At 43.9% G+C, this 17,407-nt stretch overlaps 1 protein-coding gene across 1 annotated transcript; it reads right to left on the bottom strand.

Moving 5' to 3' along the window:
- Positions 1 to 707: 707 nt before the first annotated feature.
- Positions 708 to 15,920, bottom strand: alms1 (ALMS1 centrosome and basal body associated protein). Its single transcript, XM_070842452.1, has 18 exons — positions 15,774 to 15,920; positions 14,607 to 14,787; positions 14,155 to 14,275; positions 12,173 to 14,054; positions 11,825 to 11,984; positions 10,237 to 11,412; positions 9,701 to 9,816; positions 8,153 to 9,266; positions 7,661 to 7,777; positions 6,767 to 6,922; positions 4,819 to 5,840; positions 4,107 to 4,224; positions 3,756 to 3,971; positions 3,395 to 3,651; positions 2,235 to 2,400; positions 1,931 to 1,988; positions 1,145 to 1,244; positions 708 to 970 (listed from the first exon to the last, which is right to left on the bottom strand). Exons 1-18 carry the CDS (start codon positions 15,918 to 15,920, stop codon positions 926 to 928), a joined length of 7,152 nt encoding a protein of 2,383 aa, XP_070698553.1. The 3' UTR covers positions 708 to 925.
- Between the last annotated feature and the right edge of the window lie 1,487 nt (positions 15,921 to 17,407).

Raw genomic sequence — 17,407 nt, 5'->3', positions numbered from 1 at the left:
TTACCCTCGTGGTGTAAATTCCTGTTACCGTCTACTTTTACATGCTTGGTATAAATGACACACTGGTTGTTTTGGTAAAGTTACTGAATTATATGGAGAAAAAAAAAAAATCCAGAAACGACTTTTGTTCTGCTGAGATTCCTGTTGCTGTTTCAGACGTTTAACTTTGTCCGAGCCTTAAACCTGCAGAGAGCCTTGTGGGAAAAGAGCGGTCATCTGCCTTATTTTTGATTTGTTTAGACCAAACCTCGTTTTTAAAGCAAAACTACATCTTTGCCAAAGAATCTTTGTTTCTCTTCACCACATTTTAAAAAGGCTTTTAGTTCATTAATCCATGCTAATGATTTTATTTAATGATTTGGTGGACTATTTATTGTTTACACTGCATTGTCATGACTTGAAATTTTATTTTATGATTTAATTAGTGGGCATAGTGTGTCTACATAACTGTAGTTTAAGAGGGAAAATGCACTTTTCTTATTTATTTATTCATTCTGTTATTTATGTGTTCTGTGAGTGAGCAGCTGACGTACTGAATCTGCAGCTTGTCTAACTTGTCTTACCTTTTTCATCGTGTGGCTTCCTGCTCTTGCACAACCGATAACCGATCAATAAAGACGTTAAAGCCAGTGGACCCTTGTCGCCCTTCGCTGTCTTCAATCAAAACATGGAGTTTAGCACAGATGTTAAGAAAGTCTGCAGAAGTCTGGTTTATTTTTTTTCAACATTAAAACAATCCACTTGTTAAGTAGAAAAAGTAGAAAAACTTGGATTTATCTAATGGAGTTCAGATCTTTCAGAAACCAACACAAGAAAATTTGGTTACATAAATATAATCTATTTTTAAGTTAGGTAGTTTTGTGTTGTATTAAAATTGTAAAAAATGTTTTCACGTCACTGATTTCATCCAAAGCAAACTGTGTGATCACGGCCACGCTGTTCGCCTGCTCAGGACTCGGCTGGTGATTCTCTGAAACACAGAAAAAGGTTCATTAAGCTGACGAACAGAAAACCACCACACAGCTCAGGACATGACGGCTTCTGCTGGTCAAAACGTCAACCAGCCACTTTGGTATTTATTTCTTACTTATCGCAGAGACTATCAGACTCATTTTGTGAACGGGGAAGTCATTTTGTGTCGCACCTTGTTGTAGAGTTGGGCGTTCAGGCGGTACGATCGATACTCTGCCTTTCTTCTCTCCTCCTCTCTCCTCCTCTGCACCTCTGGCAGATTCTCATAGATCCTGCAGAAGTGACGACGTTAAGACAAAAAGTTATGAACACCGATACTTGATATTGTTATATAGCCGAGAACTTTCTGCAGCATCTGTTTAAAATTACTGTAGCACCAACGGTCATGATGTTGTAACACTAATATGAATCCAGTCCAAATAAGCACTCTTGGTCAAATGGTAATATTTCAGACAATGTTCCAAACTATTTTTCTCCAAGGATAGCTCTGGTATTTTTGAATCTAGGCCCTAATCTTTATATATTTTGGGTTTGAAATGACAAATTTTGGAATTGGTTCAGTAAATCACCTCAGCTGTCACCTGTGAATGGGCCATAAATGCTGCCATGTAATCCTCTGGGGAAACTGCATCTGATCAAAGTACGTCCATTTAAAGTATTTGTTTTTGCCACCGACAAGCTCAGATTGTTATTCGGAGTGTCTTAACAACATTACAGAAAGGATCCCTACAGACCTGTAAAATCCTTCATGTTTAACCAGAAACTACAGTTACATCGTTAGTTAGGTTGAGTTGAATCTGAAGAAGCCATTTAAAAGTCACACAATAACACAAACTACAGACAGCTGTTGACCAGCAAATGTTTTAATATTTCTCATGTGCGTGGACAAAAACAAGTTTCAGCCAACTTACTTACTATTAATGTACATTAAGTTAGAATTAGTAAATGGAGAGCTTACTGTTTGGACCGCTGTATCATCTCCTTCCTGGGAACAGCCCTCCTGAGCAGAGCGGTGCCTGAAAGGAGAGAAAAACAAAGTCATCAGTACAGTTAAATATAAATATAGAAATATATATTAAACAGATATAATAACCCCTTTAAATACTAGTAATAACTGGTAGTTTCTGAAATGGTTATTTCTATTTACAATGCATGTGCACAAACCGGTCAGAAACACTAAACTTTACTTGACACTAAAAATAGAGACAGTGATTCAGTGAGCCGCCGTGCAGCAGACTTGAAGTGGTTCTGACGATGAGTACCCGCAGGCTTCGGCAGCCTCCCCGGTCCTCCAGGCCGGCTGAAGAGTTCGTCTCTCTCCCTGCTGAAGACTTCCTGTAGCTTCCTCTCCTCCACCTGCAGAGCGAGGCACTTCACCCTCTGCCTGGACCGAGAGATGAACTCCGGACGACGCTTCTCCAGAGCCTCCTGAGGGGTCAAGGAGCAACATTAACGTGTTGTAAACCACAAAAAGGGAAAATATTCTAAATTCTGTTGTCTTATGATGGTAAAACTCAACTCTTACATCAGAATGGACCAACATTTCATACTGAGGGCCCTGAAAAGTTATTTTCTCAGCTTCTCACTGTTATTCTATAAAAAAGGAACTCACCGTCTGCCAAAGTTACAGCAGGTTTACTTGTAGCATAGCAACAAAACGCATGATTCATGTGAAATACTCTAGTTTAAACAAATTAAATTGCTTTAGTTTAAACCGATGGTTAGAGGACTGTCTGAGCCGTATAAGCATGGAAGATGCAGCATCATTGTTGAGGTAGGAGCGGCTCTGGGGACATAAGTACATTCCTGTGGATTGCCGTACGCCTGACAGCAGTTCTCTGGCTTCCATAGATCACTGCTGTGTTATCAATTATTAGTCAGTCTGTTATTATTCATTTCATTTTTGTCATGTTGTCCAGTTACTATTGCTGTTGTGGTTGTTGCTGGTAATATACAAAGGTGAGTACTGGACCTACAAACATCCACTCCTGGTCTAAACCATCTTAAATAAATAATAATCACACCTATAATGAATAAATAAATGAATTAAAGTGTATTCATGTATTTTACAGTCTGTCATTTCTGTTTAGCAGAACCATCATTTAAGAATCATCTTTAAATCAATAAAAGTGTTTCTAAGTCAGGATTTTGTGTCAAATTGTTGCTTTCTGTAGGACGAAGTCATGTGATAACTGGGATAATGTACAGTGAGCTGGTCGTTGTTGCAAAACGAACCCCTTCAAGATAATTCAAGTCCTGTATCACTGGTTTCTTTTGCTGCACTGGATCCCTTAGTTAACCCTGTAACCCTCCCTCTGTACAGTAGTTGTGTCCTTATTGTCTTTTTATTGTCTCTCACTTCAACGACTAAATAAATAAATCGACAAATTCTCCAAAGGAAGAGGCCAGTAGAAAAACCGACCTGAAGAGAGATGCGTGCTGGACCAGCGGACATCGTTTTGGCTCTCGGGTCCAAGTCTGGTTCAGCGTGACCTGTAAAACTGGTTTTGTTTCTGTCCTCGTGGACTTGTCTCTGTCGGAGCGGTTCTCTCCACGGACTGGCTTTGCTGTACGGTTCAAACCAGGCAGTGCTCGGCCTCCACGACTCCTCTTCCTCCCGTCGGTTCTCCTTCCTCGCCTCTGACTTTAGGTCGTCAGCAGAGATGAACCACGAGACACCTGGAAAGTGGCCAAATCAACGATGAAATTAAAAAACGGCAGATCTACATGTATAATAGCTGTACTAGCTGAGAGCACAAAGCCTCGTCTGCACTCTTTCCTACCTTCGGGGAAGATCTTTGACGGGCTTTTCTTGCTCTTCCTCTGTTTTTGTGACCCCTGAGTCTTAGAGGTGCTCCTCCGGCCTCCTCTTCCTCTCTCTAAGCTGGCTGAGGAAGAGGAGATCTGACTGAAGGTCCTGGCATCGCCGGGCGACGGGAACGTGGTTCCAACATCTCTGGTGTGGCGACGAGTCCCATTACTGACAAGCTCCAGGTCACCTGAGGAAAAACAAAAAAAGTGAAGAATGAAATCACAACTTTAACATGTACGATGATTTTTATTCATTTGTCAGTTTTTACTTGTGTTGGAATAATTAATAATAAAATCTGAGTGAGTTCCTTTGCTGGACCGACCTGCCTGGATGCCTCTGCTGACCAGTTTAACAGCCTTCTTGGCGGCCAGACTCCTGGACGGGCCGTGGCGCGGTGGGAGGGTGTAGGTGCTGGTTGATGATGCAGAATCAGCGCCAACCTGAAGACATCAAAGATTAAGAGCTGCTCAGTACCTGTAGTTATAACTTCCTATGTGTGCCACTTAGCTTGTTTTCCCACAGAAGATATTTTGACATGTCACAGTGAGAAAAGCACAGGTGTAAGTGATAGTGAATTTAATGATGGCCGAATTCCATTTAGCTGCTTCACTGTCACGCTGCCATGGTTTACTGGGACACTTGAATGTAACAGAGCCATTGTTAATGTTGTTAGTAACACCTGTGCTTTACTTTCTGTGTCAAGATGTTTGCTGCAGAGGACTCATTGATTTAGACTTCCGAATGATCTTCATGTTCCACTTTGGTGACATTTAGTAAACATACTGATAAAAACACAATAACTAAATTTTTTTTTTTACTGCTCTTGTCAGGAAATTCTGGTAAATTCACGTCTTGTGGTAAAAGTCACACGGCTACATTTTGGTGCTGTATTTTAAGTGAAAAGGACTTCCAAGGCTAAAGGTAAAGTTTTAACTTTAAGAAAGCTTTCAAACTTTCAAGGGTGGTGACAGAAAGAAGAGCTGCTGTAATCAAATTAGCATAGAATGGGGACAATAACATGCAGATATACTCACTGTGGACTCATCAGTGCCAGTGGTCTCTGACAGGGTGAGGATGTGAGACGGCTCTTTGTTTCTTCCTCTCCTCTGTTCCCTCCCTTCTTTCTGCTTGTTGATTGTGCTGTACAGTTTACTGAGGCTGGAGCTTGTTTTCAGGCGCTGGACTCTGTGGGCGCCGAAGGCCCGGATCAGCCGCGCCGTGTCCACGGTGGACATGGAGCCGGACGTGGTGGACGCGGCCTCTGACTCGTCTCTGTCTGCAGGACAGAAGTGCTGGCTCTGGGAGGAGTTGTGAGAGAAGCTGGAGGTGAAGGAGTCCTCGTCTGCAGGTTGAGACGTTTCCTCTACTTGAAGCCTCTGTGTCCAGGTGTGATGAGGGCTGGGGGGCTCACCTTCAACCTTTCTACCCCTTCTGACTTTTCTCTCCACTTCTCTGGCCGCACCTCCTGCGCTCCTCTTCGCCTCTCCAACGTGCTTTTTTCTTTCTTTCCCTGTAGCATCTTCTCCCTTCCGCCCTAGCTTCTCTTCTGGATAACCATACGCCTCGTCATGTAGATCTGACGTGTCAGTACCCCTCGTGCTATGAATAAGACGGGACAGGCGCTCTAGCCGCTCCAACAGCGATGCCTCTCTGTCGCTGGTCTGTCGGGACTCCTCCGGGCTCCATCGATCACAGAACTTCTGCCACAGCTGGTCCAGAGTGCTGCTGCTCTGCTGGCCAGCGGGGTGAGGGAGGTCAGTGTCCCTCCTCTCATGGTCCTCCTCTCCTCCTCCCCCTCCTGTCTGAGGGACAGAGCGCTGGTCCAGGTGATGGCTCGCCTTGTCGTACTCCATTTCCACACGAACTGGTTGAAATCTCTCTCGGCTCGGCTCTGGTTGATCATAGCTGAGGAACTGCACTGGGCTGGTCCCCTGGTCTCTCTTGGAGGATTCTTGGTAGCTTGATGACGGCAGTCTGGTAAAAGCACCTGATACCTGAGAGGACGGCTTTGAAACTTGAGTGACTTTTGTTTGTGAGGTCCCATCTGGTGATACACCTGTGAGGAGAGAGAAGAGAAGAGGCGTTAGGAGGGAATATGAATGAGACAGACCTTTTCTAAACAATATATTTATTATTCATTACCCAAACAAAAACACAAATTAAGGCATTTAAAAAACACAAGAAATAACACAGAACATCAAGAACAAGTTTCTTCATGGACTCATTTTGAAACAATGCCTGATAAAACATTTCTAAATAGGTATTTTTAAAACTTTTTACATATTTCGGGTTCAAAATGAGGAGTCTCAGCCTTGTTTTTGCCACTGACAGGCTCAGATTGTTATTCCAAGTGTCTGATATCATTACAGAAAAGAATCCCTACAGAGAGAGAGAGATCTAGAAACAGCCGTTATATCGCTCTTTTCAAAGCCACCAGACTCCACTGACAAAAAAACAACAAAATATGGCCCATGTTTTAAAATACCAAAGTTATCCTTTAATTAACATGACATTCATTTTTTGAGAGCTCACGCAAAACATGCTGCAAGGTTTACACTGCGGAGCATTCACTCCTCCACTTCTTCATCATTTATCAAATCCATACACTTCACAAAAGCAATAAATGGTTCCCAAACCTTTTCAGACGTATCCTGGTATTCATTTTGCCAAGCCCACTGTTTAACACTTGGTTGTTTAGTCTTAAAACAGTAAAATCTTCTAGTATTCCAAAAACAATGATTATATTCTGGATATAATCATTGTATAAAAAGCTTTTAGAAATAATCTTCTCCACTAAATAAATCTCAAATGTTTCTATTATACTGACTTAATTTAAACATGTTCAAATTAACTAGTGACTTTAAGTGACAGTGTGTGTGTGTGTGTGTGTGTGTGTGTGTGTGTGTGTGTGTGTGTGTGTGTGTGTGTGTGTGTGTGTGTGTGTGTGTGTGTGTACTGTGTGTGTGTGTGTGTGTGGCTCACCTCTGTGTCCAGGCTCCTGCATTTTGAAGGTTGCCGTTTTCAACCTCTTGCTGTAGATGCCCTCTGTGTGTTTGATGGTGACTCCTCGGTCCAGCCCCGGGTCTCGGTGCCCGAGGACCTCGCTGCTGAAGCGTGGGGGCACGGCGTCGTCAGAGCCTGGAGAGAATTCAAAAGTGGCTCATTATCTACCGACCATTACTGAGACAATAGATTAATAACCTTATTGATCCTCAATTTTTGGCCAGTAATGAACAAAAGACGTCCAAAGACATGGACTCAACAGTCCCTTCTCCCTCGGTCTCTCTGCTGGGGCCCCAGCTCTGCCTTTGTCTCGCTCTGCCCCCGAACATGAATAATTAATGCACCGCCTGGTATAAGTTACAATAGACCAGCTGCTACCCAAACAGGCGCAGGGGAAATGAGAGCACAGCCTCCCTCATTCATTCAGATTCAAGTGACAATTCAATTCTCTGGATTTGATAAATTCTTTAATTTTCTATTTTTTATTAACTTTTTTTTCACTATTGCTTTTTTTATTTAGTCAGCTGCAAGATGGAAAATGTGTCAAGTTAATTTCTAAGACCAATTTTACATTATTTTTCAAAGGAAGCCCATGACATACACAATTCAAACAGTTTTGGTTCTTTCACTCTTTTTGATTGCTTGACAGTGTCCGCTAAATTCCTACAATGTAAAAAATACAAAAGGTTTGTATAGGAATCCAGTATACCTACATATATAGACGACTCAAAGAATTAACCAAGCACTACATACCATCATGCATTATGTGCTTATAAGTATTTATTCATTTTGTTTTGCTATATTCCTCTACACTGAACTCTGTGGGGCGTAGTGAGTGAATGAGTGAATGATTTCGGACACCGCCTATGTTACCTGTGTGGGAGCTCTCCATGGTGGTGTCAGAGGGATCAGTAGAGAAGTCGGCTTCTGTTTGAGGGACGTAGAAGAGCTCCTCACTGCCACGAGGTTTATAAGGCAACAAAACAGGCACTGGTGAGAGGGAACATACAGTCTTTACTTACCACAGATCGTTTAGAAAAAAGCCACGTTGACATTAAGTGTTTCACAGCAGAATCTTCTACCAGCTCTGGTTCTTTTTAAAATCAGTGGCCACGTTGCACTTGAACTTGGACTTTGTGTTTTAGCCAACTAATCTCTCCATCTCCTGGCAGCAAAAGTTATAAAACACAAATAACTTTATATAGTATGTTGTCATCCGACTTCTAGTTTAGACCTCTGGCCTTAATAATAGTGTGATCAACAGTATAATTAAGTCTGACTGTGTGGGAAAGAACTAAAAGAGAAAAGTCCTTATCATATACGGTTATGATCATATTAAAAAAGTACATCTTGTAAAAAGCGTACCTTGTGTTTCAGCAGTGAAAGGACTTGGTGACAAAGCGACTTTGTGACGTGGTGTAAAGGACTGTGTGGATGTGGATGTGGATGTGGAGGTGATCCTTCCCAGAGGCACAACGGTTTTGAACAGGGTGGAGGTGTCGGCTCTTTCAGGCCCCCGCCGTCTTATTGGCTCTCTGTTGTCGTACCACTCTGGCGGACTGGACAGGCCGACACCTTCGTCTGGACTGCTGGGAGCAGAGGAGGAGTGTCTGAGGGGGACAAATTCTTTACGTGGCAGCCCCGTAACAGCATGACTGGAGTGGACAGCAGTGGTCGAGCTGCAATCGGCAGCTTTAGGGGACAGAGTGAGATGGACACGTGAGACTTGACCTGTCGTGGCTGGGGACTCGGAGGAGGAGGACCCTGAGCCCTGTTCAGCTTCATGACCAGCACCAGAAACAGAGCTGTCCTGGACGGATAATTCGTCATCTCGCCTGAAAGACTGCGAGTTGTCGTCTTTAGCTTTCACATCCTCTCCATCTAAAGCCCGTGAGGGTGGAGGAGGCTCCTGAGATCGGCCTCCTACAGCGTCTTGTCTTTTCTGACTCCCTGCTGCTGACTGAGACGTCAGGTTTTGGTTTCCGGCGTAGAGACTACTGTTTGTTTCGAACGCAGATGCTGGCTCATTGGTCATCTTATCTTCTTCATCCATGATAGGAGGAAGCTGCCTGTTAGCTTCAGGTTGTTCGACTCCTCCTGTGGAGAGCTCGGTCAGGTGGAGCGGCTCTGGTGACGGGCTGATGGGAGGCGCAGGCGAAGTGGAGGGAGAGGGGGAGGTAGAGCGTCTACGGGTGGCAATGGTGATAGATGTGAGGGCAAGATGATTTGTCCTGGGAAGGGTTACCCCTTCTCTGGCAGCAATCTCACGTATCTGAGCCTCAAGGTCTGGGCGAAGAGGGTTTTGAAGCTGCCCGCTTGAGTCAGGGAGACCTGTGCTGAGGCCCTGGAGCAGCTGGGATGTTTGTTTGTTAGCATCACTGAGGGCGGTGAATGTCTCCGTTTGCTGAGGCTGGTCCTGCACCCTCTGGGCTTTAACACTGGACGTCACACTGCTCTCTGTATCTGTGCTCCCTTGACTCTGAGAGGAAAAGCAAAAAACAAGAGGCCCATGTTAAAACTGTGAGACCAGGCAACATCCTAGTTTCCTGTGAATAAATCCATCCACAACCAAAGTGTCAAAGAAAAAAGTTTTTTCACTGCAAAACTCCACTGGAAACATAACTTGGAACAGTTTTAATTCAGCTTTTCAAAAACATGCATTTGTTAACACACTGCAGCACAACAGTTACCTCATGCATGAGACCTGCACCGTCCAGAGATTGAAGGCAGACAAAGTGACAACAAAAATTTCAACATTTGCAAGATTTAAAATGGAACTGTCCAACAAACTAAACATTTGTTATTGTTAGTTTATAGTACTTTATAAATGTAGTAAATTTAACTACTAATCACTACTTGTGACAAGCTGTTATATGAAGTGTAATGATAAAAAGCTCTTCATCAGTGGTTTACCATTATAGGGTTCTTTAACAGAAGCTCTCTCTTGATCTCTTCAATCCGTTTTCTGTCTTCTTTGTCCAACTCCAGAGGTTCACACTGCTGTCCCGATATCTTCAACTTAATCCACTCTGCAACATACAAATAGTTTTAATGTTGTTATAATGATAGTTTATGACAGTTCTTCTAATCCTGTGATCCTCAACCATGGGTACTTGTACATCAGGGGGTAGTTCTGCAGTTGCATTGGGATACATAGAAAAAGGTCATGAGACTGTCGTGCAGCCTGTATTATGTTGTGATCGAGAGTGTGTGAAAACTACTTAACAGATCTGAACAGTTAGATAAAAGCAATGGACAAATAGTAAAAAATGTTTTGAAAGAAACGGATAAATCATTGAAATTGCATCCAGTTTGAAATAAATTCAAATAAACACACTGGGAACATGATGCTTGGTGTCGATGAGCGAGTACTTGAACTCATCTAAGAGGGCTGTGGGGGTTTATCTGACAGAAATCAGTCTTTAAAACTGACATGCGAATCCTCCTACCTCTGGCTTTGCTCTCCTCGTGGTCAGTGATGCTGGGTGTACTGGACACCATGGTGGCTGGAGATTCACTCTGCAGTAACTTGGCCACTCTGACTGCTAGCGAGCTGTCACTGCTCCCATCACTCATCACTCCCTGATCAGTGTCCTCCGGGATGGGTGAGGAGGAGCTGCTCCGAACAGGACCTTCCTGAGGAGTCTCTTTGTCCTCCTCTGTGACACCCGCTATGTCTGTCGGAGTAGAGGTGAGCTGTTGTGTACTCAAAGCTGGTGGAGGCTTGAAGACACGTGGCTGTGGTGGGGCCATGGTGTCAGGGGGAGCAGCGCTGCAGCCCTCTGGCTCTGCCCGCCGAGCTGGTTGAGGGAGGGCAAAGGTCAACCCTGCACCTCCACTAACAGCGCTATCTTGTGGCCTTCTGTAGGGGCCTGTGGCTGCTGCAGTAATAAGAGCTTCTGTGGATGGGTAATTAGTTTGTCCCGATGATGTCATACTCTCTCGGCCAATAGAGCTTTCTCTCAGTTTCTCTGAGGTCAGCATGGATTCGGACGAGGACCTGGCCCACAGCAAGGAGGTTCGAGTCCTGGGATCTCCAGAGGAGGAGGAGAAGGAGGAGAATGAGGACTCCTGGAGCCTGCTTGTTTTCTTCCTCTGTGAGAGGAATAGGTCATCATCAGAGAGCAGACGGGGCGCTGCAGGGGAGGCCACAGAAGACCCAGCAGATATCACATTGTCTGCCTGAGAGAGTAGCTTACGTATCTCCAACAAGGCCTTGGAGCTAACAAAGGAAGCCTCTGCACTTTGCTCCATACTACGGCTGCTTTGCAAGGGTGAATCCAGGTCTTTATCCTCACACTTAGCCTCGGTAGCTGACGACAGGTCAGAATCAAATCTGTCTCCTAACTGAATGGTATTCTGGCTGCTGGTTAAGCTGCTGTCCCACTGCTGTTGCTGGGCAGTCTGCATTGTGGAGGGATAGGAGTCTTCATCAGGCTGAGAGCAGGGTGTCAGTCTGCGTTCACCCTGGAGAGCTTCTGTATCTGATGAAGGAGAGGCCCGTCTGGTCCGCTCTGGGACAGACGCAGCTGGACCAAGACTGTCCAGGCTAAACGGTACAGATATACTGGAGTCCACTGACAGAATGCTGGACCTGGAAAACTCTCCTTTATGGGGACTGCCACCTGAAAATACAACATTTATAAATGAACCACACTGGCTCATTATGGGTAATAAAGGTGAAGTTACCAATTAGTTTTGATAGAAATAATCCATTCAGCTTTAACATGGAAAATAGTGAAAGTGAAATGTTTTATTGACATTATTTGAAAGAAATGGTCAAAATTATTGATATTGAATTGAATTATAAATATTTTTCAACTTATATTCTTCAAATAGCAGTAAATAAAACTTGGTATAAAATATGTAATAACTTTTTGTACTTTGTGTATTTACATGCTGTATGTATGAGTGTATGATAAACTACTGGTAATGACATTTAGCCTTTAGATAGTCTCCTGAACCTTCAGCCAAACCACCGGTTTGGGCTGAGTAGTTAAAACATGATATATGTTGGCTTATATTTTCTGAAGGTACCTTCAGAGGGTTGGGTGCTCTTGGTCGGGGTTCCAATAGATCCTTTAATTGTACAGAGATCCGTGGGGGAGAATTCGGGCTCTCTGATTGGCCCTCGGGGTGCAAATGGAGTTAAGATTGTTGAAGGAGACTGGTCAATACCGAGGTTATGAAGATACAACTGTAAGAAAAACAAATGCAGAACATTTTAGGACCAGGAATGCAAGACTACATAAACACAACTACAGTGTGCATTCAATGCTGAAACTGAATCTGCAATAACAATTACACATAATAAGTTTTCCAGTCCTATTCATATCTTAAAGAAATCCTATGTTTGTTAATATATGAAATCAGTTTTTCAATTACCGGAATTCGTTCTTCAATGTTGAGCTCTCGAGGCCTGGGCAGAGGTGGGGGCGTTGATAGTTTTGAAGTCCAGTATGGGGCGTAGTTATCCACCTCTAGGCTGACAACAGAAGATGCTCCAATGGAAGCTCCTAACTTAATTTCACTGTTGTAACTATCTTGGGAACTGGAGAGGGTAAAATCTCGATCTAGCGACACATCACTGAACTGACCGAGGCTCATGCGAGGCGAGGGTTGAACTGTGGCGCTTGGCTGATGGTGGACATCGTCCTGGGTCTCTTTTTCTGCAGGTTTCTCTGTCTGCTGATTTTTCTGGACCGACATGACAACCGTGCTAATGGAGGAGTGGGACTGTGACCTGCCGAAGGATGAGGCAGAGGGTCTTGTTGCAGACCCAGTATGTTCTTTGTCACTGGGAGCACTACCCACTGCCTCCCCTCTTCTTGAGGGAGAAGAGCCAAAGGGAGCCGTGGAGAAGCTCTGTGTGAGATCCTGATTGGCAGCACTTGAAACAGCAGGCTGCTGCCTGGCCTGCTGACTCAAGATGCGATTCAGGGTGTCAGATACTGCTTCGTAAGCTTTCTTTTTAGGAGAGATGCCAGAAAATCCTTGCAGTGCTAAACTATCAAATAGTGATGTGTTACCTGAACTCTGATTTGCCCTCCAAGCATCTACTTTTTGCATATAGTTGAGACTTGGGAGAGACTGGACTTTTTCAGAGTTAGGTTCCTCTTGGCACTGATTAGATTTGTCTGGGTGATGGACATCAGCTACGGCTTCAGCAGACTGTGGAGAGATCCCCGTGTTTGACTCATAGGAGTTCCCTTTATTGGATTCTATGGCAGAAAGTTGCCCTAATTTAGCCTTGACACTGGATTTGGGTGGGAGCTTAAAAACCCCTGGAGTGGACTGAGACTGTGGAAGGAAACCCAGGTAGGACCCATCGATCCCAGTTTGGTTCCCTGAGGACCAGAGGTCTTGCTCTCTGTGACCCCGTTCCACGCCTGCTGAAAACAGCCCTGTCCATGGCACGCCACCCAGATTTGTTCTCATTACACTTGGCTTGCTTTCAGACGCCGCTGTAGGATATGGTGTGAGAGAGTGACCAGGTGGTGTAGGACTTTCCCGTTGTTGCTTTTTAGATTCAGCTTCACAGCTGCTGCGCCTTTCTACCTCAGACAGCAGCTCTTTGTGTAACTCCTCACTAGAGTCATCAGGCTGAGTGCTGCGGAGTCCCATGGTAATGTTAGAGACATCACATGGCAATGTTCGTGACTGGACAGGGGATAAATCTCTGTCAGGTTGTTGTGTCCGCTGCTGGGGAAGACACGCTTCACCTGGAGGACCTTCTCTTCTAAACTTACTTTGGTCAATGCCTGGTTTGCTAATTCTAGGGCTTTTAGACTGTCCAGAAAAAGATGCAGTGTTCTTCACAGAGATATCGGACGCAGAGGAAATAGCACTACTAGTGCTGCTTGGCATGCCAACATCTTTCTGAAGGAGATCCAGAAGATGCTGAGCAGGAATATCCTTACGCAAAAAGAACGTCTCATCCTCAGCAGCCTCTCCTACTGGTTTGTCTGGAGGGTTACTTAAGGTCTCTGAGTCCTCTCGGCTACCTGCAACACCTCTGGTTGGTATTCTGTGTCCATCAGTGGTAGCGATCAGTGGAGAGTGAACAGCTTCCTTTTGCCTGCCTTCGTCCCCTGGTGACAAACTGTGCTGGGACAGAGAGCAGCAGCTGCTCGCTCCTTTTTCAGACAGGATGGTTTCCTGGGCCAAAGGGTGCTGGGACAGTGAGCCACGCTCAGAGGCCTGAGTGGTGCGGTCCTGGGGCGGAAAGTGAAACCTCTCTGATGCCATGGAAATGTCAGGGTACGCCCTTTAAAAATTAAATAAATAAAATGAGAAATTTCTTAAACTTCAAAGAACATGTAGAGAAGAATGTCCACATAGACAATAATATTGATTTTATTTTTTACCTTAAAGGGGCAAATTCATTGTTACTTTGGTGGAATAAAGAATATTCATTGAAGATGTGTTCCACTCCAGAGTTTACAGGCAACAGGGGGAGGGCTGGAGACAGGTTACTGTCCTGAAACTCTGATGACACAGAAAATGCTGAATGACAACTTACAGCTAGAGTATAGATCTGACAAACCTATGTATACAAATCATCGCTGACTTCAGCTTCAGCTTCCTCTTAGCATTAGATCCAATGTGAATTATCAACTAGACAACTTAAAATGTGATTCTCCAACAGATATCGTGAAATCATGAGACAAAAATATATTTCAAATACAAACCATAAAGTAAAGTTTTGAGTTTGAGTCACAACCAGTTTTCCAATAACACAGTTTGCTCTGAATCACCCAGTTGTATACAACATTAAAACACAAAAAGAGTGAAACAGGACATTATTTAATGTACAAACCTGGCAGCAAAGAGTGGCCCCATGGCTGCTGAAGCTCCCAGCCATCTGTTTCGAGCCTGGGCTGCCTCTGGTCCAGACTGGCACGGCTATGACTTTGAGCTCCCAGTTGGTTCATGGATGTTTGTCCAACAGACTGACTCACATCTTTCTCTGCTGGCACCTGAGGAGACGCCACCGCCGTCTGAATTGAATCCCAAAGCAAAGTTAATTCAATGTTACTGTCAACTTGTACAAATTGTTTTAACCTAAAACTTTGGGGGACCGAGGGTCTAAAGTTAGATGGTGTCACATGCTGTAAAAATGTGATTTATGTAATCCCAAGTGCTTGGAAATGATGACAGACAAAATAATGTCAACACTGCATGGGAAAGGGTTTTGTCCTTGAAATATCTGAATCCAAAATAAAAGCATTAATGCACTGCAGAGCCATTATAGGATTAAATACAGATTAAAATAATTTATCACACACCTATTGTTACAACAACCCAGTTGTCAGTTTCAGCTTGAAACTGCCATTTTCTCCTTGAGGGCAGTTAAGCAGTTGTTCTGCTTGTTGCACTTGCAGATTCTCAGCTCTATTAGAAGAGACCACCAAAGAGATTAATGACTGTCTGACCTCTTGAATAGGTGTCAACTGCTGCTAAAGGACAGTTCATTTAATATGAACCGCCTTTAAACCAGTGCTTACAGTTGTGAATACGTTACTTTTCCATTAAGAGTTATCGTTATCTGATGAGTTGACAGGCATAGCGAGAAGTTAGCTATGCTAGGTGCAACAGGTGACGGTTAGCTTGGCGAGAGACACATGACTACGCTCCGTTTTATCTCCACTTAAACTGCTAATATCAACTTGCATCTTAAAAGCCGCTTTGTTACCACCATTACAAATTGCAGCCAATACTAAATGCAATATTTGTCTGACAGGAGTATTACGTTTAAAGGGAGCACCGCTGGATTAACCTTTTGTTAGCCAGCCGATAAATTAGCTAACAACCTAGCAAAGTGGTTAGCAGTTAGCTAGCGTTAGCTTTAGACAGCGGGCAACTTCGGGTAAACCTCAGCCACACATCCCGGGGTGGGAACCGCGTTTAAGCGTACCGGACTACATAAACAAGCTGCATGGTATAGTTTTACACAGGAGGATTTAAGGTAAATAATACACATTACCTCCGCTGGCTCCATGTTGTTGATGCCGTTGACGTAAGTGAGCGCGCTTCCTGGAGCTCGTATCCAGGGAGCGTTGCTAGGAAATGAAGTAAAACCCGAAAACTTCCGCTGGAGGAAATTTGAACTGCGGACCGGAAGAGAGATCATCTATCAAGACGGGACAAGCTATAAAATGTAAAAAATGTAATTCTTTAAATAACCCAACTCGTGAATTTTAAAGCTTTTACATGTTGCTAACAAGTGGCTAAATGAGCTTCCATGACCTTTGCTCACAGGTCTGCACTGGAAACTATTCAACTCAAAGTTTCCAACTTGTAGATTCAGAAAATGGATCCCACTGCAGAAACGTTTGCAAAAATAAGCGGAATGCAGCAGTATGAAATGCGCTCAGGGATGCTGACCTAGCACTCTACATGGAGCCAAAGTGGATAAATGGGTTATTTAGGAAAGGGAAAGCTCTCTGTGGGCTCAAGGTAAATCACTGCTCCTGTATCTGGTTAATCTTTCTCACCTTGTGCTCCCACTGTGTTTATTTTTATCTTTTTAATAAAATCTCAATGCTTCCAGATACTTTTAATGTTTTCATGTATGTCTTTATGTTGCAAATGACTAAGGACATTGTGGGAAAACCTCCAGCACATATAAAACTTGCCTTACAGTACAGTATACAGGTGTGATGTTGTCACCTTTTGTGTTATAGTAGTTACAAATAAACCCTCTACATTGTTAATTCCCCACATTTCCAATGCTTGACTACAAGTAAAAGAACTTAATTCCTTAAAGATGTTTACTCCTTATTTATTGCTTGTGATTTCTGCTTCACGCCTTCTCCAGAGATACTACGAGGCCTCGCTGACCTATAAGGAGGTGTTGCAGCTGGAAAGTTCGAGCACTGAAGCCACGCAGGAGCTGAAACGAGCACAGACATTGCACCTCATGGTAGGAGAAGCTTATGTATCAGCTTTTTCCAAAGTTAGAATAAACCCCAAGGGTTAAAAAGAGACTCGGTCACCACAGTAGCTGAGAGGAAGCAGTCGAAATGCTTCAGGACAAAATCTGAGAACGTCCAAAGAAGGAGGGAGGTGTACACGCCCAACACCTTAGTTACAGTTAGGATCAATCTGCAGAGTCTCAGGTGGAGGAGGTTAATTGTTTTTCCCTGTTGGTTTTAGATGCTTGAGTACCAGAACCCTGTGTGAGGCGTTTTATTAAAATCCTGCCACCGCGCACTGTTTTCCACACCACCTGTTCCCACCCGCAGCAAAGGTTAAAAAGCCGGCTCCTGTGAGATTTTGGTTTCGTGGGACCCTTGAGATCCCAATAAAATAAAATACATTTTGCATAGAAATGACCTTATCTCACACATGTATGTCCCGTTTGGTCATCATGAGCCACCGTACCTCATATGTGTATCCATGGCAACACTATTAACCATGCTTGGGTTCAGTCTCGTTCACGGTCATGAAAGTGGACTGTGGAAAGTGACCTGTTCACTCAGAACTCAGTTACACAGTTACTTCAAGACAGTCCGACTTCATCCTGCAAAAATTCAGCGTCTTATTTTTTTGATTGGCCACTCCTCCAAGTACACCAGCTGTTAAGGTTGTCTGCCTTCCATTTTAGAAAATGGGGTT

The sequence above is a fragment of the Pempheris klunzingeri genome, chromosome 13 (assembly GCF_042242105.1).
Source record: "Pempheris klunzingeri isolate RE-2024b chromosome 13, fPemKlu1.hap1, whole genome shotgun sequence".
Classification (NCBI taxonomy): domain Eukaryota; kingdom Metazoa; phylum Chordata; class Actinopteri; order Acropomatiformes; family Pempheridae; genus Pempheris; species Pempheris klunzingeri.
This window is presented reverse-complemented; position numbering and strand designations above follow the sequence as displayed.

Excerpts from the sequence above, each read along its gene's own strand:
- alms1 (XM_070842452.1), bottom strand. The coding sequence starts at position 15,920 with ATGATCTCTCTTCCGGTCCGCAGTTCAAATTTCCTCCAGCGGAAGTTT. Across the intron at positions 6,923-7,660 it reads CATGGAGAGCTCCCACACAG|GCTCTGACGACGCCGTGCCC; the intron begins GTAACATAGGCG and ends AATTCTCTCCAG. Across the intron at positions 971-1,144 it reads ACGCCCAACTCTACAACAAG|AGAATCACCAGCCGAGTCCT; the intron begins GTGCGACACAAA and ends TCTGTGTTTCAG.